Below are 25034 nucleotides of genomic sequence, written 5' to 3' on the forward strand. Positions count from 1 at the left end.
TGTCAGTGTCTTCGGTTGGAAAAGTGTTGGTTTCTTAGTACAAGCCTGCAATGAGAAAGCTTTTTAGAACTGATGGCTAAAATATAACATTTTAGCATGCAGTGACTAATTTGACCCTGAACCTCCATTTCCCTCTTGTGTAATAGTCTACCACAGCAGTGGAAGCACTATGATTGGACCCAGTTGGCCTAGACCCACTCAATTTTATTGGCCCACCCAATATTAACTGCTTGCCAACGTTGCTATCGGTACATGATTTTTCTAGACTGTCTAGGTTTTTGGTTGCCTGTCCAAGTGAAAAATATTTCTGCCCCTGCACACAAAATGTCCAGGAATCCAAACAAATTTCATTGTTGGTTTCTTCTGATGTCTGAACTTCTTCTTTCTATCCAGTCAGTTCACTGGTATGCGAAGAATGGGGGTGATTATTTTAGATTACCCTCAACATCAGGACCATTGTTTGGGAGAGATGCACTGCTGGTGACATGTTTAGGCACTAGGCAGCACATGAGCATATCTACCTGTCTGTTGTATTTAATAAGAAAAGCCACTAATTGAGTGTCCAGGAATTTGACTAAGGGCTAAGGTGGCACATTAAAGCTCAGATTCGCTTATACTATTAAAATCTTATGAATTTATAAAGCAAAAAGGTAGAAAATATGAAAACGCACTCTAAATATATGACATATTTGAAATTCCATTTTTGGCATTGGCCAATCAATGCATTATACATTTCATTATATAGATAAAGGAACTACAGACAGTTATCCAGCTCGGATCACAATCAGCCAACACCAAAGGCATTAATGGTATAAAATTGCCAGAGTTGCCAGTTGTTTTCTTTTGTTTTGAGCTCTGATGTTTGTTTATTTGTTATAGTCCACTAACAAGCCAGTGTCTTCTGCTGAGGTTCCTTTCCCACTGCAGTGTTGGAATGCTTAGGAAAAGGCTTGGTTGCGGTTATTCATTTTTTGTAGCCTATATCCCCCAACCTTAGGAGTAAAATCCGTCCCACCCACAAATTTGTCATGCTCATGCCAAACGGAAGACCTGGTGCCACTACTGTCCATAAGTAGATGCAAATAAATGACACACTGCTCATCCTTATCCTTCTTATAGTAACATGATAACCGAGAGATAACAAACAGTGATCTCTTGAATTATCCTTGCATGGAAGAAAACAACACAGTAAATTTGTTATGGGTGAGTTTGTATGACAGCCCACCAAACATCATGACAGTGGTAGTAGATTTTCCACCATATTGACGTTTGGTCCAGAATGAAAAGACTTCTTAATATACTGTCTTTGAAGTCAATTTAGTGTGTTTTAATGGTTTCCAATTCAAAGAGCAGTTTGCAGTTTTTTTAGATGTTTGGAACCCAGCCAAGCACACCAAAAGACTTCATTTCAGTCTCATAGAGTTTCTTCTGGCACCCCTTGTCCTCACCTCCCTTGAGGAGATAGCCCGAATGAGCTGAGAGATAGTTAAACACATGCTGTGAAGATGTTAATAAAGGAACAGGATCGTCTGTTGACAGTCTGTGTCAGTGGACTGCAAGTACCTCACATGCACGCAGGCATTTTGGTGCATGTGACACAGGAATCTGGCCAATAATGAACGAATAGATTTTACATTTAAAATAAAAATATTATGGAGCCCAAAACGTAGATTTGCCAGAGAAAGATAATATACACCTTTTTATATGGTGTCCTTATGAGCCACAAGGCTGGAATAGCTAGAAAGCAATCATTAATTTAACCAAGTTATGTGTTATGTCTCAGTTGACACCTGAAGGTGCTAGATAAAATGTCACTAGGGCGGCCACATCGGAGAAGAAGTTTTATTTCACAACTAAACTTTTTTCTCATGTTTTAACCATCATTTTAACAAGACACTAAGTCTTCAGTTCATTTGGTGCATCTGTCTTGTATTTACAGTCATTGGCTATTTTATCAGTACAGCTACAATAAGAGCACCACTGCTCTTTATGTGGTTTTCATCCTCAGGCTGGAGGTAGATTTCCCTCGTGGGCAGGCACACCATGATATACCAACAGGAGTACTTGGACAATACTCCTAACACTACATATGCCTACCTCTGTAATATGATTAAAAATGATAAGTCGCTTGGAATGAGGGCATTTGTCAAATTCTGTAAATGTATGTAGATGCATTTTGTAAGTGTACAGTAACTGAATGTTGTTGCACAGTTTATCAGGCACCCTTTACCTCACTCATCAATGGAAAGGGATCACCATAGGACCACTGCTGATCAGAGAATATTTAAGGTGGTGATTTGGAAGCAGCAGTGCTGCTGAAGTTTTCACATACCTCACTGTCACTGCTGGGTGAAGAATAGTCCACCAATTAAAACCATACAGGTCCTGTGGTCAGAAACTGACCACAGATGAGGGGCTAACACAGGTTGTGCATGGCACAGGTATACAAATATGGTGTGTCCAATATTGTGGAAGTATACATACAGTGGGTTTGAAAGCTGATGTTGTATGAGCCTAGGCACAAGGCAATATATTGGCAGCTAGGTGTAAACATTTGTAATGTAGGTTGTATCTGTGAAAATGCCTGGCAAATATTTATGGAAGGTCACTAGAAACATTCAGATGTGATGCTAGATCAAACAAACAGATATTAAAGGCAATATGAATTAATGATAAAAGACTCTTTTCCCCACCAGATGAAAACAAGATTTCTGCCCGTTGGTCAAAACATCATGTGGACCACTGGTCTGTGTGTGAATAATGAGGACGAGAGAGACAGAAAGGGAGAGAAAGGGAGACATTCTCATTCCTGCAGTCACTCCTGAGTCAGAAGGGCAGAGTTAGGAGAAGGCAGTGGGGGTTGGATTGAGGGGAGTTGAGCTGGGGCGGGGGGTTTATTGGGGGGGTTGGGTGTGTGATGGGATGGGGGTATTCCCAAGGTTCTCTAGGCAATTTCGACCAATCCTGCTACGAATGTGTTACCATCACCATGACGACGGAGACTGGGAAAATTAGCAAGTGGCAGGGGTCCAGGAGTTCACCCCGCTTCGCGGGAGAAATACATCAGCTCCCTCTCCTGCAGATCTACACCTAATAAGATGAATTAAGTTGGATAGCGATAGATTCTCACTGTTACAGACCTAAAACTCTACTTGTTGCATCAAGGCTGTGCTCTTAGTGCCTAGCTAAGCTAGGCAGTGACAGGAATGAGAATGTGTCTATCATCCTGCCTTGCGTGATGGAGGCTGCCTTCATGAGACCAGACTCTGGATGTTGTTTTTTCAGGTTTTAGCAGAAAGCGAATGGGGGACCTTCTAACCTTTTATCCTCAGTAAAGCAGAGGAATTTAGTAGATAAACTAGACAAAACATAACCCCCCCGCCAACAAAGTTCTCCAGTCAGAGAAGTTATCTCTGCCGGCATTGTTTTTCTTTGCTTGTATGATCCTTCTGGTCGATGCCGAAATACCACAGGGATTTTTAGCAGCCTCCAAAATCTGCATCCGCTGTAAATCCCTGATGGCGCCAACTTAGCTTATTACAGCAGATGACTGACACCTCAGCAGTCCCAAATGGGCTGCCTGCTAGAGTCTGCTAATGATCGCACAATGCTACATCAGAGGGAAATCCTTTTCTCCTGTTGCGCTCTGAAGAGAATCTCTTTTTTTCTAAGCCATTTGTGGTAAACAAGTATGCGATGCAGTTTTTGTTTTGATAAACAAATCCGTTTATGTGTTGCAGGGTTGCCAAGGGGAACGGGGAGTTCTTTGAGCGTATGCACAAAATCGTCCAGAAGCAAGAGAGTCTGTTAGCTGCCACTCATGCTGAGGTAAGTATAGGATTTGAAGGGGATTGCACGCCCCACCGTGCTCCAGCAGCCCTCAGAGTCGTTCCGCAGGGAGGCGAGTGGGAGAAAGGCGACCTAGGGGCTATAGAAAGCTTTGTGTGCAGACAGAAGGATGAGGCTGGTTATAGAGGCTGCAGGTTCAGTCGTCACAAGCCGCTCTTGGTGGCTTTTGCTCTAAGTTACACCCACACAGAGAGCAAGCGTCTGATTTAATTTTCCAGATTGAGAGGTTCATAGGGGAGCACTGCTCCCCCATTGTTCTGGCATCAAGAAGAAGAATCAATAATGAAGGCAGACCAGCATATCTATTCATTCTTTAGTAGGAATTAGAAAGAAAACGTCTGCTAATGGAACAGAATGGTGCTGATATAGGCGGCTCAAAGCAGATCCAAAATGGTTCTTAGTTCTGCATGGTGACAGAGCTGGATATTGCTGAGCAATTTGGGGATTTTGTTCCATGCCCTGCGCTCTAAGCCTCGTCTCAGCCTCTTACTCCTCTCTCCCTCACATGTCTCAAGGAGGAGATTATCGCAGGTCCACCTCCTCCAGAGTGCACAGACCAGGCCTTCGTTCTGGAGAAAGCCACCAGAAATGAGGTGAGGTTTAGAAAAGAGTAACAAATACTGTAATGCAAAGCTCTCCACTGGTCTTTTTCCATGTAAATCAGGGATTGTGCTGTAGTGATTATCGTTCCTCTTCTAACACTCTGAGGTCTCCCTGTATCCCCATATCATCTGAAAATAGATGTTTTCCCGTCCACAAAAAAATAATTGAAGACTTTTACGTAAGTGTGCTGATCCACAATGAGAACATTTTGAGCCTGTGGATTGTGTGAAATGTAGAGCAGGACACTGTAGAGACGACATGAGAGTGCAACCCAAAGACTGTCTAAAAGTATTAAGAACACCATGAATGGCAAAAACAGACTCATACACAGTAAAACTGGTTTGTCAGTTCACCCTAAAAGAAAGGTTTCATGTGTTAACAGGCAAATCAGCTAGTTTTACTTAACTCACACAGGTACTTTGACTTGTTGTTTGACTTGAGTAAGTTCAATTGATTGTTAACACGTGAAGTATTTTTTTTACATTTTATTTTATACCGTGTACGTGTGATCATAACCTAATGCACAGGAATTAAACCCACTATGACCGGTCACACGGAAACAACCCTGTCATCAACCATATCAGATGCAGAGTCCTGAAGTGTTACCACTCGAAAGCATGGAAAACTTTTAAAGTATACAATTTTAGCAAGAGCTTTTTAGTGACTAACCACCATTTCCATGTGGACAGATAGATAAAGCACAGATAAAATTCACTTAAAAATTTTCACTTTTAAAAATGAATAAATAAATCAAGTCAAAGTCGAACATCGTCCTTTCCTCCCACCACAGGCATGTGCTGAATGAAAATGTAGTTCCTCTGATGCTGTGTTTGTCAAAGAACAGCAGCAGACAAGCAGATACAAAAGAATCTGGACCAAAAGAAACTGCTTGGAATAAAATTTCTTTACATTAACGTACATTAAAAGTAAAGAACATTTTTTTACCTTCTGTGAAATTGCCATTTTGGATTTATTTATTTATTTTTATCAGACCTACGTGTGTCATTACAAGAGAACACATTAATGGTGTTGGGCAAATTGCACTATATTCCAATAGAATTTCTACACTCAATGTTGACTTCAGATCACAGCACACTGACAAGTGACATTGGACCAGTATAGATCTAACCAGTCTGTCCTCAGCGGTTTAATTATTATAATTACACTTTAATCACAGATTTCACAGATCAGATCTTGCTCGTCTGCGCTGCAGTGCTGTCTGGGTGTCATTCTGTGTCGCATGTTTAATTGAAATTGTTCTCCTTTAGCTTGATTTATTGTATGAGGAGGCGGTTTACACCGTGGTCAATCGGGTTGGAGTGCCATCGCCCGAATATGTAACCAATGAAGGGGACCTTTTCAACTACCTGCAAAAGGTACCATCTTTTCTTTCTCCCTCTCACAAAGAGAACAGATCACTGTATGTCTCATATGCTGGAATTCATTACTTTTCTGGAAGATTTTTATTTTTTTTCCACAACAAAAATAAACAAACAACCGTCGCAATCATGCTGTTTCCACTCTATGTCAAGATCCGCAGAGATAGAAACAATTAGCTGACTTTGATTACCACCAAATGTAGAATGAAGGCACACAGGCACATGACAAACACACACACTCACACAAACACATGCACACACACACACACATACATAATCATTGTTGCCATTTTTTGACCTATCCCTCAGAGAACGAAGGAGGAAAGGGGGTCGGTGGCTTGTTTGCTCTGGGTTGGGTTTTATGAATCGGAGCAGATACTCTTGTCTCAGACGTGATTAAACATCAAAGCCCACGCCTGCTGGGGACTGATGTGCAGCATTGATATTACATCCGCTCAGCCGCTGTCACTCCAAAGGCCGCCTGCCTTGTATCAGTCTCCTATTACGAGGAGATGACATCGGGCACAGTGTTTGAAGTGCCCACTCTGTGATTTACCAGCAAAGAAACAACTCAGAAAAGAGATATTTTTACCTCAACTATGCGTTTGAGTTGCTACTTACGTTATCTTCTTGTTGCATTGAACTAAAAATAACAGCAAAAATGAACCTAGAACAATAAGAACAGTGGCACAAAATACATTTTTGGGTTTAGACTTTACTCACTCTCATAACGACAAGACTTACTAAGCAATGTCAAGCTGGATTTTTTTTACCACAGAATGTTCTGTAATGTAATTTGTAAGAACTTTGAGTGACCAGTTTGGACAAGACGAGGCATCTGTGCAATTTCCTTGACATTCCTTGAACTGAAACTTCTTGAACCTACTCAACATTATATTACATGTCACACTCAATAACAATAACAACACGGCACATGTCCAAGTCATTATCAAACAGAGAGTAGGGTTAGCTTATAAAAGCTAGATTCATGCTGGATTCAAATTGTGTAACTTTACAGTAATGGTTTAAATAGCAAGACATGTCCAGGTAAAACTAATGAAAAGCTTGAAGAGTCATATGTGCCTGGCGAATAACTCACGCTAGTGACCGAATTAAAGCCTTAACACGAATAACCTAGGCTAAAGGTGGATAATATAATGACACATCAATATCATGATACTTTTATCACAAAAGGCTTTTCTTTTGCATTTTGATGGTATCATCACTACTACAGAAGACTGATGTTTCCAGAACACTGATGTTTAGAAGAGGCTTCCAAGCATGGTTTTTACAGTAAACTAAAACTTTGACTAAAACTAAAACTGCTACTGCAAAATGTGCTTGTTAACTGTAATAAAAATGAAAAACACAAAACCTCAATCAAAGTTATAACGTCCACTGCAAAACTAACTAAAACTAAATGGAATTAGAAAAAAATATTTTTTTTTGTGTGAATGTGAGTTTTAAAGTGGATCCCTTCTGCGTTTAGCTGTCTTTAAGGAAATCTTGAGCTGAGCTGAGCTCAGTCCACTATTGAGTTAATCTTACAACCAAAATAAAAAAACTAAATCAAAACAAAAACCAATGAAAAATTCAAAACTGTATTAACCCTGCCATATTATGTCTATTATATTTGCTATATTGACCTCAAGGCCGAGGCCAAGGGGATAAACTAAAGCAGTTCAATTTTGTCATGAACCATTTCAATTGAATGGGACAATGATCCGTCAGTGCAGCGTCAAGAGTGGATGTGGTTTTGTTATAAGCTCGTTCACGTGTCCGTTCTACAGATCACGGTCTTCACCCTGTTGTCTCTCTACCTCAGGTGTTTGACATGAGTCAAGAGGAGCATGACATCATTCTGCAGAGAGTGAGGGAGTCCAAGGTATGGAGTCAAGCATTGTTCATCAGCAGATAACCCTGCTCTATCTCTCTGCCTTAGCCTGCTCGTGTCAGCTTCTCTTTTCTGTTCTGTCACCATAGTGTGGTCAGCTAGACCTGCCTTTAGAGATTGATTGTGTGGTCCTTTTCGATCATGAATGGACCGAGATCATTCGGGCCTCATAGGAGTTAAAATAGCAAGACTGCATTCAGCGCCTGCCACCTAGCTTTTCAAAAGGTTTTTAACAATCAAGCATCTTTGTCAGTCTGGAATATCTTAGCTTAAAGTGAGAAGCAAAATTATTATGAGGTAAAATGAGTTATTTTTTGTAATATATTTGTAAAACTTCTATTCCATATTTTTAAAAACATCAACTAAAGCCCAGAATGTCATTTATTTCTCCTTTGCTGTGTGAACTCGATTTCAGCCGAACATAAACACTGAGTGATGAGATGGATTGTTCAAGTGTTGTTTGCCCCCTTAAATGTAGAGCTGTGAATGTGAAGTGCTCGTTGTAGTCATCAGATTTTGCATTAGAAGTCTTGTTTTGCTATACAAAGTAAAAAACAAATAAGTTTTTTTTTGGATTTAAAATAAAATAATTATTTGTAAATAGTTGTAATTGTGTAAAAGTATTATAAATGGAAATCTGTGAGTTCACAAAGCAACTGAATGCTATTTTGTATTTATATTTAAATGTAATTTTCAAAATGAAAGTAATAGCTCTCATATTCAGTCTTTTTAAGCCAAAAAAACGGTCAGTATGTTCTTTTAAGAGCAGCTTGGTACAGAATATCGTCATTCATTTATGCTTCAGCATCATTACAGGTTTTAAAAATCCCATGTTATTAAACACACAATTATTTTACTGTTACAATGAAACAAAGAGATTACAAAGAACAACTGTGAAACATTCCATCATTACAATATACATCTAAATGGTCTAAAATAAGCAAATGCCAGAAATTGCAGTTTTTGTACTGTTTAGATTTCAATCAAGAGTCTACACATAAAAGCTCATTATTTAAGCAACACCTGCTGTTCTTTGCAAGAAAGATTGAACATGAAGCTCAGTGTTACAGTCCATATGTCAAAAATGAGCAAACTGTGCTTAGTATTTCTTAAATAGTTGAAAAGTAACAGTGAAAATTTCCATTCAGCTGGAACAATGTTTGCAAGTAAACCTTCCTTCTTTAAACACTGATGCGTGATCTTAAAAAAGAAAAAGACCCAGAAAAATAAAGACCTAATTCTTCATCTTTTGTGCGACTGTCATGTACTCGTTGAAATGTCACAGTGAAAGAGGCCCCAGGCTCCTCAGACACGTCTTTAAAAAGGTTATGAAAAGAATTGGGAAATATTGCGCTGTTTATGTGGTGCTCACAATGAGCCGAGCACGTGGTGCACTCTCTCGCAGTGGTCACTCTGAAGATCAGTGAGACACAATGCCCTCACACTTGGCACCTGACCGAGAGAGAGCACCTATCGATTTCTGCACTCCTGAAAGGTTCTGGTACTGCAGGACTGCATGCTCCTGAAACTCAGCTGAATGTTTTCAAAGAAATGCCTTTCCACACTTCTGCAGACAGCCAAAGCTTCACTTTGAGGATTATAGTGTCCAGTTCTTCAGCCGGGGAGGGGGATTTGAGGCGTTTGGTAGATTTTTCATTCTTGGTCAATAGATGGTTTCATGGAGAGCAGATAAGCAAACGACCATGTATCTGTGATTGTATGCTCTTAAAATAAAGGTTCCTGTATGATTCTAGCAATAGCAACTATAGCAACAGCAGAGGGGAATTGGCTACCATTAGTTGTTATTTACAGTTGTATGCAAAAGTGTTGTCACTCCTGGCCAAATGACATATTTTGTTGTTTTTTTATGTGAAAAGAAATGAACAGTGGCACTATTTAAAAAATAAAATAGTGTTTTTCTGAAAATGTTAATGCTCAGTTTCTTTATATTTGACCAAATATAAAACATTTGTGTCATAATAATTGTGGAAGGTCATTACTTGGTAACATCCTCTTGAGCTGATATTACGGCTTGCGAATATGCTTTATATTATATAGTCTTTCTGTTCTTATTTTAGGAATTTTCTCCCGCTCTTCCTAACATATCGCTTCTAGTTCTGCAAAAGTCTTGGTCTGTCTTGCAGTGCAGTATATTTAAAATCTATGCACTCATTTTCAGTGATGTTCAAGTCAGGGGACTCTGAGGGCCGTTCCAGAAACTTAAGCTTATGTTTTTATTTTGTTCACTTGTGGAAATAGTTGTCTAGTAGGAGTTGTCTGGGGGGAAAAGTGACTGGGAGTAAGGATAAGCTTATGTTTCCTGAAGAAGTTCATTGTGGCTTTGAGTTATGTTATATGTACTTTGCTTATATCTAGTGGAATCAATTCTTTCATCTGTCTGTGCAGTGCTTCCTGTGCTACTGGCTGCTGTACACCCCAAAGCATAAAAAAATCTGCATGTGTAACAGTAGGCAAGGTGTTCTGTTCATCAAATGCTGCTTCTTTTTTGTCCAAACATCAAGCATAAAGCTGCTGTGCATGAACATTGATAGGAAAATGTTTTCCTTTTCAACTCAAAAATCAGCTCCTAAACTTTTCCCTACAGTTGTACTTTAACCTCTTCGCTACAGTGCAAAACTATAAAGAAGCAATCTTAGAGAAAAACTGGCACAGCCATAAAGGATCTCCATGTGCAGTATTTTTGAGTCGTTGCTAAGAGAGCTAAATTAAGCTTGCCTGTTTCCTTTTTCTTTCCAAAAGCTACTTATTGAAATATTAGCACACTAATTGTTCATGGTCCAGATTTGCTATCCCAGGGAAGCTAAAATAATATATAAAGTTGTGCAGCAGCCTTTTGTTTTCACACACCTGGTTCTTTTCTTTAGCTGTCCACCAGAGAAGCCTCTGCTGCGAAATCTCCTCGCACAGCAGAGCTACTAATAAGAGCTTTTGTGACTGTTACGGCACTTTTGTAACCTGCGGTCTGACCCTTTCTTTTTCAGAGAGCAAGCTTCTCTCTAAGGGTCTCTGTCATGAAAGGCAAGAATCTCATGGCCAAAGATGCCAATGGTGAGAAGTTTTTTTTGGCGTTTGCAGTCTCTGCAGTGTTTCTGCTCTTTTAGAAGGGTCATACAGTAGAACATGCAGTGCCATCAAGTGTTATGTGAGTGTTGGCACTTTGATACCAGTTAGATACCATTATTATTCTTTTCAATCTTATACTGAAAAACGTTTAGGCTGGAATATATTTATATAGGCAGAAAACCTGGATTACCTATTATGCATTGATTCAGATGTGTTGTATATTAAGATTAAGATACCCTTATTAGTCCCACAATTGGGAAATTTCACCTCCGCATTTAACCCATCCATGAAGTGAAACACCACATACACACACTAGTGAGCACACACACTAGGGGGCAGTGAGCACACTTGCCCAGAGCGGTGGGCAGCCCAAACCGGGGAGCAGTCGCGGGTTAGGTGTCTTGCTCAAGGACACCTCAGTCATGTGCTGTCAGCTCTGGGGATCAAACCGGCGACCTTCCGGTCACGAGGCTGGATTCCTAACCTCCAGCCCACCACTGCCCCAATAGATGGTAACTAGCAGAGGATGGTTATATAAATTATTGTATATGGTCTTTGCATTAGTATTATCACAATTTTCCAGTCCAGGCTGTTTAGGTTTACTAAACAACCTTTTACTATAATTTTATCCTTCTCAAGCAATAACTTTTACACTTTTAATATAACCTAAGATTAGGGTTGTGACTAAATCTGCCTTTGTCTTTTGCTACATATTCAACATTTTTATATTTACACATTCACTAATAAAAACGTTTTACATTTTTGAGACTCTTGGTAACATTTAGTAAGAATCAAGTCTCAAAGCGGGTTTGGTATGAAATGATTCATTTTAGAGAGACATTTTTTTTAAAACAGTGGTGGTGAAAGGAACCAGATGTCTGCAACATGAATATAGTCAATTTATTTACTTGTTTTTCTTACATTTCCTGGTAAAAGTGCTAAGACAATATAACAGTAAGACAGTATCTCAGATATCAGGTACTGCATTCATAACCATTTCACGTAATAGCTTTGTGTCAGAGGTAGGCTGAGTAAACAATCAGTTCTCAGGGAAACGTATTGATACTTGGCTATCCTAATGATGCAGGTGAAAGTACCTTCGCAAACAACCTGAGTAGAAATACAAAAGCATCAGGCCAAAAATCTATTGAGCTACGTAACGTATAGAGCTGCAGTGGAACATCTTAGCAGTAGCAGGAACTGAAGTGTGTATGGCTGTTTATCTCATTTTGGGATTCTTTTGGTCCAAAATAAAACGCTAAGGCTCCGAAGTCAGAGGGGTGGCCAATCTCAAAGCAGTACAGATGTTGTCACATACAAAACTTAATTACATTGCACACAAAAAGGAATTAGTAATTACATTTGAATGGCTAGAATGTAAGTAAGTAAAAGGTAGATTGCTTTATTCACTATTCTAATGTATTATAAATTGAAAGCACTCAAGAGAGCTCAAATGAATCAATGTTGTAGAGAAATCCATGCACTTAAGTACCTGTAACTAGTTATTACCCACCTCAGCATTCTATGATGTAGTACTTAGAGGTAATGAACACTTCATATGTCTGGTTCCTATCACCGCCACTTTGAACAATCCTGCCCCAGTAGGTGTCTCGAGAACAGAGCATTTCACATCAGACCACTCTGAATGACTTTCTTTACATCTTAAACATTTAATTATGCAACAATCATCAAGATCAATTCAGAATCAGAACCACTGTATATTCTTTGTCCATGTTTGTGTGGGAGGGTGTATTTTGTAGAATTTCTGGAAGAGTTTGACCTTATTTTGGTTCACTGGGGGCTGTGTAGGTTACAGCGACCCATACTGCATGCTAGGAATTCTCTTGGGACAAAGCCCCCGAGAGACAGAGGAGAGGAAAGAGAGGAAGTTCAGCTTCCGCAAGAGAAAGGACAAGCTAGAGAAGCGCTCCAGCGTCAAAGAAGTGCTGGCCGCAAGGGACATTCATGTGACCGAGGTGAAGCCTGAGACGCTGAACCCCGTGTGGAATGAGCACTTTGCTTTGTGAGTAGAAACTTATCATAGCCGTGTTTCAATTTGCTTTGCTTAACAAGGCATGAGATGCACAGTGATAGAAAAGCAGTCAATCATAATTGTTTCATTTGTTTTTGTACATGGGTGTTTGTGAACTTTTCACACTTGGCATCATTTGAAATGTTTTCAGTTCACAAGTGGAAATGACCATGAAATGTAACGCTCACCTTCACCTTTTTCACTTAGTGACATTGATGATGTCCAGAATGATGTTCTGCATTTGGACATATGGTAAGATTTTTGTTAACTTGTTGTCAAAAAGAATTCCTCAAAGATTGTTTTTATAATGAACACTGATGTACTTAAAAAATGGGTGTAAACATAGGGAGTAGATGACTAAGCAGGTTAATCAGTATGTTGTAGGTTCTTTTTAGTTAGTCAGCTGATTGCCAATGCCTGTCATCTAGAGCCAGTTTCCCAGATTAAGCCTAGGCCAATACTAAAAGGAATTTCCAGTGGTGATTCACCATTGGCTCTCCAATTTGGCCCAAGACTTGGTTTAGTCCTGGGAACCATTCCCTGATATTGGCTTGCCCAGTTAATTTAGCATAAATTGTAGCTAAAAAAAAAAAGTTTTGAAAATGTTATGTTTGACACATTTATAAAGAATCTCTGCGTGTGGAGATTTTGTGTTGTTGCTAAGAAATGTGTTAAATTACATTTTAATTGACCCTTTTCAATAAGCTAATTGTCATGGATATGGTCATTTGCTATCCCAGTTAAGCTAAACTGAAACTCCAAACAGAAACAACCGCTGTGGAAACTTGAAAAAAAAAAGTGTGTAAATCCATACATACACCAACTGTGGCATAACATGTGTTGTGCTTGTCTGAGCGGATCAACAGTGCTGCTGAATTCTAGGTGTAAAATTCAGGTCCAGAAAGTAAAAATCCTTCCCAGGATTTTGTTCCAACTGCCTGGACAGCTCTGCTGGTGGTTTGATCTAACTAGAGAAGCCAGTGTGTTGGAACAAAATCCTTTCTGGACTTTCTGGACTTGAATTATACACCTCTGGCTGGATTACTTAAACACCTCAGTGTCACAGCTGGACTGAGAAAAGTCCACCAACCAAAAATATCCAGCTGACAGCGTCCTGTGGGCAGCGTCCTGTGGGCAGTATCCTGTGACCACTGATGAAGGACTAGAGGATGACCAACACAAACTGTGCAGCAGCAGATGAGCTAACGCCTCTGACTTTACATCTACAAGATGGACCAACGACACAATTGAGTCTAATAGAGTGGACAGTGGGTGGACAGTGTTTAAAAACTCCAGTAGCACTGCTGTGTCTGATCCACTTGTACCAGAACAACACACACTAACACACCCCCACCATGTCAGTGTTACTGCAGTGCTGAGAATCACCCAAATAGTACCTGCTCTGTGAGGGTCAATGGGGTCCTGACCACTGAAGAACTGGGTAAAAGGGGCTAACAAAGTATCAGAGAAACAAATGGACTACAGTCTGTAACTGTAGAACTACAAAGTGCAGCTATACAGTAAGTGGAGCTGATAAAATGGGCAGTGAGTGTAGAAACAAGGAGGTGGTCATGATGTTATGCCTGATCAGTATGTGTATGTGTATCTTTTGAGAAAATAGCTTCAAAAAGGCCTAAAAATTACTAAAATAGATATTTTTTGCGCTGTATCTTCAAACATGGCATATCACAGAACATAATCATAGATATACTATGAAAGTAGGAATTTCACATAAAATTCCTAAATTTTGCAAAAATTGTTTTTAAACTAAGTGAAAGATCATCCTTCAAAAACTTTGGGGCATTTATTAACATGAAACCAGTTGATGTAAAGTTTCTTCTTAGTGTTGTGTTCTTACCCATTTCAACTCAGTTAAGTCGTTCTAAAAGCAGTTAAACTTATTATTACAGATGCAGTTCAGAACCCGATGGGGCAAACTTTAAAACTGCTTGAATTGCATTGCAGTTTTTGCTTGAATTCATGATTAGACAGGCCCTAGGGGAGTTGGCATGGAATGACCCAGTTGCTAAATGTCAATATATGACAAACGTGCATCTCAGAAATTCTTTCTGACTGGCAGAGTATCTGCTCTTCTCAAACCAGTCATCCATAAGCAAATAATTCATCTCATGTACGAGATAACCCAGAAACCCAATTTCCCTCCTTAGGGATCATGATGATGATGTCTCTGTGGCTGAGGCGTGTCGAAAGCTGAATGAGATCAGTGGGCTGAGAGGAATGGGCAGGTATGTCCTGTATTGTCGTGAGAATTAGCTCACAGCGGCCCACAAACCTTGGAGAAATCTATAATGCTGCTTGCTTTTGCTTCTATTTATTGACACTTGAACCCATTAACACATTTAGGTACTTCAAGCAAATTGCCAAATCTGTGAGGGCCAATGGGGCAGCAGCATCAGGCAGCGAGGAGAACGCTGATGACTTTCTGGGTTGCCTGAACATTCCATTAAGTGTAAGTTCAATTGAATCCTGAGTGAAACAGTCCACACTGGCGGTTCTCAAATAGGTGGAATACAGCAGTGTTTAAGGTCTATGGGAGAAAATGTGAGAAAAGCGTAAAATATTAGTCATCAAGCAACCAATTAGCCTAATTTCAAATGACTGTGACTAACCACCGCAACAAGTTAACAGTCCAGAGGCAGTAGGGCAACACTCCACATGAAGCTCAGTGCAACAAAGGAAGGATGTTTTCAAAGAGAAATCAACTATAAGCTTATAAAATACAAAAAATCTATTAAGTACAGAAAAATCTGTAGTAGGTTGTAATACACTTTACAGTACGTGGCCAAAAGTATATGGACACCTGACCATCACATCTGCTTGATCTTGGATATCCCATTCCAAAAACATGGGCATCAATCTGTAGTATGTTCCCCTTTGCGGATATAACAGATTCCACTTTTCTGGGAACTCTTCCCACAAAGATTTTGGAGGGTGAGAATTGTTTTAATAAGGAACATCAGCATGATTTCCAACAAAAGGGTCACTACATGTCTCCACAATCTGCATTTGTTAAATTGATCGGAAACTCAGTGGTTGGCTCTCTCTCACCAGGAGATTCCAGTGGTCGGCTATGATAAGTGGTTCAAGCTCGAGCCACGGTCCAGTGCGTCGAAAGTGCAGGGAGAATGTCACCTGATCCTGAGGCTCTTCACCGCCCAAGTAAAGCAGTTCATCTGGATTAGACCAACTCGAAACTCTTAAACCTCCCCCCACCATCTCCCTTGTCTACTTCTACTTGGAATAATTAATGTTTTGGGGGTGCACAGCTTTAATTTTTAAAACGTGTAGCTTCTTCTAATTCTTTCCACGTAATGCCTTTCAAATGATATCTAATGTTCTCCAAAAACTCTTTAGTGGTGGGTAATTATTGAAAAAGACAAAACCATTCAGCACGGTAATTTTCAAGACGTGTTCTAAGGCAATTTGATATCAATGAATTTGCCAAATACAAAAGGACTAGAATCATTAGAAAATGATTAGAGGCTTATTTTTGCATGAATTGGAATTAAGGCTGTTCTGCCTGAAGCTTTTCTTGCCTGTATACACCTTTTGCTCTGTTCTGCAGAGAGACACTGCTTTGACTAAAATGGTCTCGAATGTGGTCATCCATCAGAAGCTGCTGAGTCAGATTTTGGAGTATGAGCACAGTCATGCTCAGGTTGGTCTTTTGTATTTACATCTAACATAATTGACTAATGTTTATGACTGGTTTGAATTGTCATTGTATCTTCTCTACTTGAAATCTCCTGCAGAAAGAACCCTATAACTGGAATGGACAAGTGTGTCCAGCAGCATGGACTGTGCTTTCCCATCATGCTGTGCAGGCTGACCTGTCGCCATTGCAACAGGCAATCATGTGTGTACTTAATTCTTGTCCAGTATGAGATCAAAGTTAGCCCACCACACTGCTTTTTAGCAACATTGCAGTCTGAAGGTGTTTATCGGCAGCACCAGATTGCATGCATTTTGTACTCTTGTTGTGATGCTAGATGTCAGCACTCAGATCTTTCAAGTGTTTAAAACACCTTTTGAGCCAAAATCTTTCAGGTGTGTGGTTTTAAGAACAGTAACTAAAGCAAACATTTCATCTATAGCTGTCTATAGAGTTTTCTTTTACTGTAGATATGAGAATAAAACTTTTTTTCACATTTGCACAAACATTTCTGAGGAATATGAAGCAGGTCTAAAGGGAAGTCATTAATATTGAGGAACTATTTTTTACTGTATCGTTCAATTTCACGTTTTCAAGTACTCTACATCGTTAGTGCACAGAATACATTGACAAACACATTCTGCGACATCTGTGTTTTTACTGTCTAATTTTACCTTCTTGCTTTCATAAGATAAAGATGTTTTAATTTATTCATCGGCCCACTGGGACCTTTAGCATTCTGTCGTATTTCATAGCTGTGACCGAACAGAAAAACTGAAACAAAACATCAGTCACATCACTTTAATCGCCTTTACAGCGTTTACTGAGCAAATGTGTTTCCATCATAACATATCACTTCTTTTTCACAGGCAAAGTATTATAGATAATCATTCTATCAAATTGGGTTGAATTTAAAGACAGTTTAACATACTTTCAACTGACTTTAGACTAAAACCCTTTCCTTTTGAGGGAACGTATACCTTATTTACGCTTAGTTCATTCAAATAAACAAACTGAACCTTCCAGTATGTCACTAACGAAACAATTAACACACAAAACTGTACCAAATGCTTCGGTACACTCTTGAAAATGCTGGTTTTTCAAGGGTTCTTTAGTACTAAAAAAAGGTTCTAAATAGAACCATGAATACTCAAAGACCCCTTTGCTCGATTAAACAGTTCTTTGCATAGATAAATGGTTCTTCAGATTGATAAACGTGATTTATATGGCTATATATGGAACCTTTCTGAGAAGGGTTCTATATAGCACCAAAAAGGGCTCTTCTATTGTTACAGGTTTGGACCATTTTCAAAAAGGTTCTATATAGAACCATCTACAGCACATTCTCCATCAGTCTGAAGAACCCTTTAACAATGCAAAGAGCCATTGAGTTATGGAAAAGCTTTTTTGAGTGTTCACTCATTTCTTTACCAAAGAACCGTTGAAGAACCATCATATTTAAACGTGTAGTGAGTGTTTTAACTCATTTGCATGATTCAAAAATGTTACATTTACCTAATTGCAGAAAAATTGTTTTGTTAGTGCCAGTTCTTAATGTTACACGCAGCTTTATTACTACATTTAATGATTTTTTTTTTAAGTTTGAAAACAATATTAGGCTGCTTTGGGGCTCACGACTGGCCTATAACTATTTTTCCTCTTTGAACTACAACCTGCATATTTTAGCCACATGGCCCCAAAGTGGCCTACGTGTAATGACTTTAATAAAAATATGATGTTCACTTTTTCAGTGCCTGGCTACTTCACAAATACACATAAAAAATCTACAATACAAGCTCCACGTGTCTTTACTGTACTCTAATTTTTAGCATCTACAATGTTTTTTCCTGATTATTATTCATTTTTGTAATACTGTCTTCATGGATCTATGTGCTCACCATGTCACCATGAGGGACGGAGGTGCAGTTTCACTTTCTGCTCTACAATGCAGGGGTGTGGCAAAAAGAAGACCCGGCCGTGGGCTAACACTCCTTGTGTTTCACTTGTGGCAAAAAGTTGGAACAATAATAATTTATTAAACTTGTGGCAAATCTATATATGTCAACATCACTGTAAAAAAGCATTGCAAAAAGTACAAAACAATGCATTATTTTCACAAGTGAAATGTAGGGGTTATGGTTTGGGACAGCCACCTCCCTATAGAAACTTCCCTATATTGAGCTAATTATTATCAATGAATGCCTTGAGTTTAAATGAATCATGACATAGTCCTAGTAAATGTTTACGGTCTGAGTACTATTTTAAATGGTTGTTTTACTGTGGGACTGCAATTCTGATAATTCAGTATGAATATTTCTGTAAATTTGATATCCTGTTTGATATTTGCCATTCCTATCAAGGCTTTTATTCAGTATTTATTTATTTATTTTTTTCATTCAGTCACATTTTATAACCAAGGACGACACTTTTAAATAAACATGGAACTAAGTATGTACAAAATACATAACTATGTTATGTTAACAAAATACTTGCTTGGAGTTTTTCGGTTTTTAATTGAAAAGTAGGAGCAAAAAATCGAGAACCATTTGAAAAAAAAGTCCAAAAGAACTCAAAGTGCTCCCAAAATCCCAAACAAGTGTTTCTTCAGCAAGCCAAAAAATTCCACATCTAAACTTATATTATATACTTAATATGCACACTTCTGGTTAGTCAGCTTGCATTTTATATGCTTTTGCAGTCGCTGGCAGTGCTATAGCAGCCACCATCACTCTCAGAGGATGTGCTATTCTCTGCTGCTCCGACTGCTGAGGGCCGTGGAGGCCGAGTGGGAGGCCGGAGATGTGCAGAAGGAGCTGGTAAGGCCCTTTCTTCTGAAACCTCATTGATCTGGAATGGCTGGGAATGTTCATTCTGTAGCAAAATGTCTTGGAAGCTCTGCTCTCGAGGGCTCTTATGATTAGATCATCTGAGATGATGTGGAAGTCTTAGAAAAGTGCTTTGAGTTAACTAACATTCATCTCGGAAGACCTGCATGTGGAGTGTTTCTGTGTCTCATCTTGCTCTTAATGTTGGTTGTTGCTGGATGCGTGCAGGAGAGCCTCTTGGCACAAAGCTTTAAACTCTACTGTGACTACTGCCTGTCTCAGATGAAGAGCATAAGGCAGGTTTTCCCCTGCACCAGCCCTATTGCCATCACACGGTGTGAGCTAATGCTGAGGTAAGCACGTACACACTGTGGTTCCTTTTCATACAAAGTCAGGATGAGGGGTCATACATACAGTGGCCTCTGGAGTATTTGGCTGCTTTAAGCATTTAACCACTGATGAACATTAACGGGGTTCTTTAGGTTACTTCATCAAACTTTAAGCAGAATGACACCAAAACATCAAACTGATGATAGACTGTTTGCGTGGAACTAGACTGGACGGCACTAAGGCTGTTGTAAAGCACAGGAGTGGAAATATCAGAGTCTGGGGCTGACATTTTTGATGGAAACCCGCAGAAGAGAAGCTGCTAAAACAGTAACGGTCTAAAACACAGCAGCCCCCTTTCAAAATAATACTTTTGGTCTAATAGTCAGTTTAAAATGTTATGTTTTAGTTACTTTAACCCCTTAAATGGCCAGCGCCCCAAGTTTTATTGCGCACTATAACCTAAGAATAGCTCAGCCAGTTTGCCTTGGAGTCCCTGTAATTACTGAATGATTAGGCTTAGTATGTGCTAAGCCTGGGATTTTAAGGGGCTACACATTTGGTTTGTCTTTGTCTTCACTTTTATTGTAAAATGTAAAATTAAAACCCTTCTATGAGTAGCTGTGACAAAACATCCTAACGTTTGACTGGAAGGGCACATCATTGTAATAAGATTTTATTAAGTTTTTGAAAATTGTTACAAGGTCCTGACATGTCAATGACGTACAGGACTGTTTTGATTTCTAATCGAAACAGCCACTAGGTACATGTTTTTCATTTTTTGTCAGAATAAAAACAGAAAATATATCTTTACCTGAAGCCTGCTTAGAAGCTGGTTGCATTTGTCTGAGTTATCCCAAACACATTCAACGATGTTGAGATCTGGACTCCGGGGTGGTCAATCCATTGTCCTGAGAACACAGATTCTTTGTTTGATTAATGGCGTTTTGACAGCTACACATCCTTTCAGACTCATAGCACAGACTTCTCTTCATTTAGCGGGGGAATGGACAGAAACATCTGGAGTTTTTTTTTTATCTGGAGCTTGTTTTTCTCCTCTCTCTCAAAGATGAAAGCATTAAATGCTGTTTATCTGATGGTGACAGCTTTTGGTGGTCTACCAGATCTCACACGGTTGTTAGGAGTCCCAATTTCTCTATATGTTTAAATCAACTGAACTGTAGTTTTGAGAAAAAAATAAAATAAAATCATTTATTTTCCTTTGACTTTCCCTTTTAGGAATGCTTTCCTTACATCGTACGTTTTTCTCAGGGACATTTCAGGACATACACACATACGGTTCTGAAAGCATTGATACTCGGCATTCTGTTTAAATTCAAATCTTTTTCGCCTGTCAATAAAGTAGCTGCGTGTGTGGAAGTTCGTGTTGCTGTGCCCTTTCTGGATCTGTGCTCTCTGGGGGAGCCTGTATTGGAAAGAGGGATTTGGAAGAATTGATATCCTGTGGGGTTTTTTCCACTGTTGCTTTTAAATATGGTGTAGTGCAGTGGTTTCTGAAGAGTGAGTCAATAATAATAGTGCGCACACACACACACACACACACACACACACACACACACACACACACACACACATTCTGCAGTTTGATTAAATATGCTGACAGAAATGACAGATATGGTCCCAGTCTGTCTGCTCTAGCTATTGACAGTATACAGTGCACATGCAAATGGTAGTGTGAGTCTGAGAGCAAGGTGTATTTTATTTCTGTGCCTGTTCCTGTGATTTATGCATTTTTGTGCCCATTTCATATGTAGGACTATTGGGCAGGTGCAGTCAATGCAAGCTTTTAAGGCAGTTTGTTCCAACCGCAATGAATTACACCTGGAAATAGCAACTGTTATAAAGGTATGATTGACCCAAGCTAACTAGGATTGGCTATTGCTGTCAGTCATTGAGCACTTTCTGAGTAATTCAGATCCTCTTCTTGCAATTTTCCCCTCTGAATACAGAAAGGCACTGTTGAGTGGTATGAGGCGACAATTTCACACTTCAGATCAGATGAAGGGGTAAGTGTCTACATTCATGAAAAAGTATGGCTCAGCAGAGTTTCTATGTATGTCGCTTTTCATTAATAGGCTGCTGTCTGAACAGGCAGATTGATGGTCGGGTACCAAAGCTTTTATTGACTGATTGTTCTACGTTCTTTTTCTCATACTGCTGTTTTACACTCAGACTCTGGAGGAGCAGCTGAAGAGACTGGTTCTGGTGGTGGACGCGGTGTGTGTCGATGTGCAGAGTGGGCAGAATGTCTACAACAAGCTCTTTCACAGGTAACAGACCGAGATCCTGACCAGTAGTGGCCGTATTGTTTTTCAGAGGTTTTGTTTTAACTGAGCAATATGATGATACAGTATGTTGCAATACGGAATCATTAGCATTATAAACTACATTACTATATGGTTTTCTGAGTATATTAATGGTGCCATTAAGGCGTTTTGTTTTATCTAGTGGCCCCAGCATAAAATACGACATAAACAACACATATGATATAAACAAATTTTCAATAAATAACTTCTTGTAATTAATAATAATGATAATAAACAATTATTCCAAGACATGTAGTTCATTTCGAGTTTTCCATTATTGCCAAGTATGGGCTATATAAAGAGTACAAGTACATTCAATCACCCATCATCGTGTATTGCAGTAATATGTTGAACTTTGTCGTTTTTGTCATATAATAATGAAAATGAACTCTTCACGGCTTCTGATCATATGGGTTTTTGTTTGTTCTGAGCGCTGGATTGGTTGGGTTGGACAGGTTGGAAGCAGTAGGGTAAAACTGTAGAAACAAAGTGCTGCTGTTATAGTTAAGTTAATCCATGGAAGTCTGGAGATACTATCATAATTTTCCTGTACATGTTTTAAAGTTAATTAATTAAATGAATGAATTGTCATTGTAATAATGAATGGCATAGTAAATTATATAAATAATTGCATTTCAATTTGAATGACACTTTGCATGTTTTAATATCAAGAAATAACAAAAACATCAAACAATATCATTTCTCCTTCCACAAAACGGTACTCTGTGCAAAATATGTGGTATTGAACCCACATAATTAATTTGAGCTGTGAGTGAGACATAATCAATCCTAAATTACGTCATGACTCTTGTTATCGCTGGGACCTCTGACACCTCTAAGGGTTAAACAAATTCGCAGCCTCATAAGAAAGAGGGACTGTAGTCATTCCCATCTGACAGAAAGTGAGTTTCTTATTTCTTTCAGCTCAGTGAAGGTGGACTTCTTCAGCATCTCCTTTCGTCAGCTGGAGAAGCTGGTGCGTATGTAAATGTGAAAGCAGCACAATTCACCTCCAGTTAATTGTCCCATTGATAAACATGAATTGGGAGAGAAGGTGACTAATGGAGAACCTTGTTTCCAGGTGGCCGATGACGTGAGTGTTGCCATGGAGCGGGTTTGTGGGACCTTGGAGCAGGAGAGCTCTCGGTTGTCCCAGACCATGGGGGAGACCCTGTTTGAGCTGTTCATGTCTCTGAAGACCCTCAAACGCTTCAGGGAATTTTTGCCTCTCAAGTGAGTCACCACGTCCCTCAGAATCCATCTGTGAGGATCAGATGATCACTGGACCTTCAGCTGTGCCATATGAAATAGAGTGACTCATGCAGCAAGAGGAGGGTGGCCATATGTGGCAGATAGATGAAAAAGTTATTGTTGCTATATTTGGCTCAGGGAGACTTTGCATCGATGCTGAATATTCTGTCAAGTGCTATTCATAAACGTTGAATCATAGATAAGCATCTGTTTCTTTTTTAGAGACACCAAGATGCTGGCGCTGACTGGATTTCACAACTGGTTCAAAACCTCCATCCACAAATGGCTGCAGATCGTGCATGAGAAATCGATGGAGAGGATCCGCAAAGCAGTGGAACAGGATCAGGCAAGTTGGATGCAGAACGAGGGAAAATATAGAAAGTCCTTGGCTTGATTGCACATCAAGCTTTAAGAGATGTGGAAATATGGCCCGTATTTACATAATGACCCTGGAAAGCCAGTCTGTCTGATTTCCACTTCCTCTGGTGTGAAAAATGAATAGTTTTCTTCCTGCTAGGACACAAATATCTCACGTTCAAGTGTACCAGCAGGGTGTACCTTCCCTCTTTATCTGCACATTTGTGTGATCGCATGTGTAGCCAGAGGTCTATTGTAAAGCTTCTTATCACTGTAAGTGGGTCTATATATGTGTGCATATGTGTCACAGTTGGAGCCGGTCCTGCAGGCGAAACACAGCATCTCAGCAGTGGATGTCACCACATGTTTTGGCCAGGTGCGAGAATTCTGGACTCAGCTGGCCTGGCCCGACTCAGCGGGGGCTTTCATCTTCGTCACTCGTCTGACCGATGTGAGCTCTTGCACATTTAGACCACCATGAAAACATATTTATTTAAACGGCCCAGGTGATGGAGAAACCATATTTTCTTTGATTTTTTTTAAGAAAAGAGTTTCAAATAAATTTTTAACATTGTTAAATTTTCAAAGCCTATCATTTACAGCCCAGTCCGTGTGTGGAAGCTAATGGTCCTAATGGTTTATCCACCAGGCAGTGCAGTGTGGCAGGGTATGGTTATAAATCTACGATTACTCATTTCTTTTGTCATTTCCGCTGCCAAGTGAGCTGTTCTATACCTGAGTACACTTGCTGAATTTGGTTAGCCTTCTTGCTGCGATATCAAGCGCCCTGAGCTGTAACATATGGGTAGAGCGACTTATGCTGCAAACCATTGTTTGATTTAATGGAGTTACTGGAGTTAGATGACTGTCATTAAAAACTAGCTAGCCAGAATGGTTGTCTGTTACTCTCCACATCATACCAAAAGAAGAGTAAAATGCAAATCAGTGCCCATAGCTCCTCCATTGTTTACCATAGTTTGTGTTTACTGTTGACACTGGATTTGCATGAAAACGCACCAGCTAAAGAGACGCACTCAGCCAGAATATGGATAGTTATGGGTTCACTTTTGTCATCATACCATGCTGTATAGTTTTACCCAGTGGTAAAACACCATAAGTAGCAAGAACAGCCTGTTCTGAGTCCATCGTGGCAGTGACACCTTCATATATACGTGCCCATTAAGCCCACTGTGGTTCAGCCTTGCCCATTCATGTTAAAATTACAAGGAGTGCTGTTGCTGCAGACAGTTAAGACCTATTTACACCAAATGATTCTTTCAGGCAATTTGATCCATAACATAATGGAATCTTTATATCAAGTCCTATGCTTCTTTTTTTTAACATTCTTAGAACATTCTCTGTGCATTCGCTGTTATATTATTATATTATATTATTTAGGTAATATTCATGTTATAATAGTATTCATATAACAT

The 25034-nt window shown here is 39.4% G+C and overlaps 1 protein-coding gene across 3 annotated transcripts in view; it reads left to right on the forward strand.

Moving 5' to 3' along the window:
• baiap3 (BAI1 associated protein 3) overlaps positions 1 to 25034 on the forward strand; it is a 61079-nt gene that overhangs the window by 23630 nt on the left and 12415 nt on the right. For all 3 annotated transcript variants that reach the window (XM_017707555.2, XM_037535500.1, XM_037535501.1), the window contains exons 3-23: positions 3741 to 3828; positions 4365 to 4442; positions 5721 to 5828; positions 7657 to 7716; positions 10728 to 10794; positions 12619 to 12832; positions 13049 to 13093; positions 15010 to 15087; positions 15206 to 15311; positions 15914 to 16021; positions 16428 to 16520; positions 16615 to 16718; positions 19213 to 19330; positions 19568 to 19692; positions 21442 to 21532; positions 21637 to 21693; positions 21860 to 21957; positions 22918 to 22969; positions 23075 to 23226; positions 23467 to 23590; positions 23912 to 24052. In XM_017707555.2, coding sequence (XP_017563044.1) covers positions 3741 to 3828; positions 4365 to 4442; positions 5721 to 5828; positions 7657 to 7716; positions 10728 to 10794; positions 12619 to 12832; positions 13049 to 13093; positions 15010 to 15087; positions 15206 to 15311; positions 15914 to 16021; positions 16428 to 16520; positions 16615 to 16718; positions 19213 to 19330; positions 19568 to 19692; positions 21442 to 21532; positions 21637 to 21693; positions 21860 to 21957; positions 22918 to 22969; positions 23075 to 23226; positions 23467 to 23590; positions 23912 to 24052 — 2107 coding nt within the window. The remainder of the gene's footprint in view (positions 1 to 3740; positions 3829 to 4364; positions 4443 to 5720; positions 5829 to 7656; positions 7717 to 10727; positions 10795 to 12618; positions 12833 to 13048; positions 13094 to 15009; positions 15088 to 15205; positions 15312 to 15913; positions 16022 to 16427; positions 16521 to 16614; positions 16719 to 19212; positions 19331 to 19567; positions 19693 to 21441; positions 21533 to 21636; positions 21694 to 21859; positions 21958 to 22917; positions 22970 to 23074; positions 23227 to 23466; positions 23591 to 23911; positions 24053 to 25034) is intronic.

The sequence above is a fragment of the Pygocentrus nattereri genome, chromosome 27, assembly GCF_015220715.1.
Source record: "Pygocentrus nattereri isolate fPygNat1 chromosome 27, fPygNat1.pri, whole genome shotgun sequence".
Lineage (NCBI taxonomy): Eukaryota > Metazoa > Chordata > Actinopteri > Characiformes > Serrasalmidae > Pygocentrus > Pygocentrus nattereri.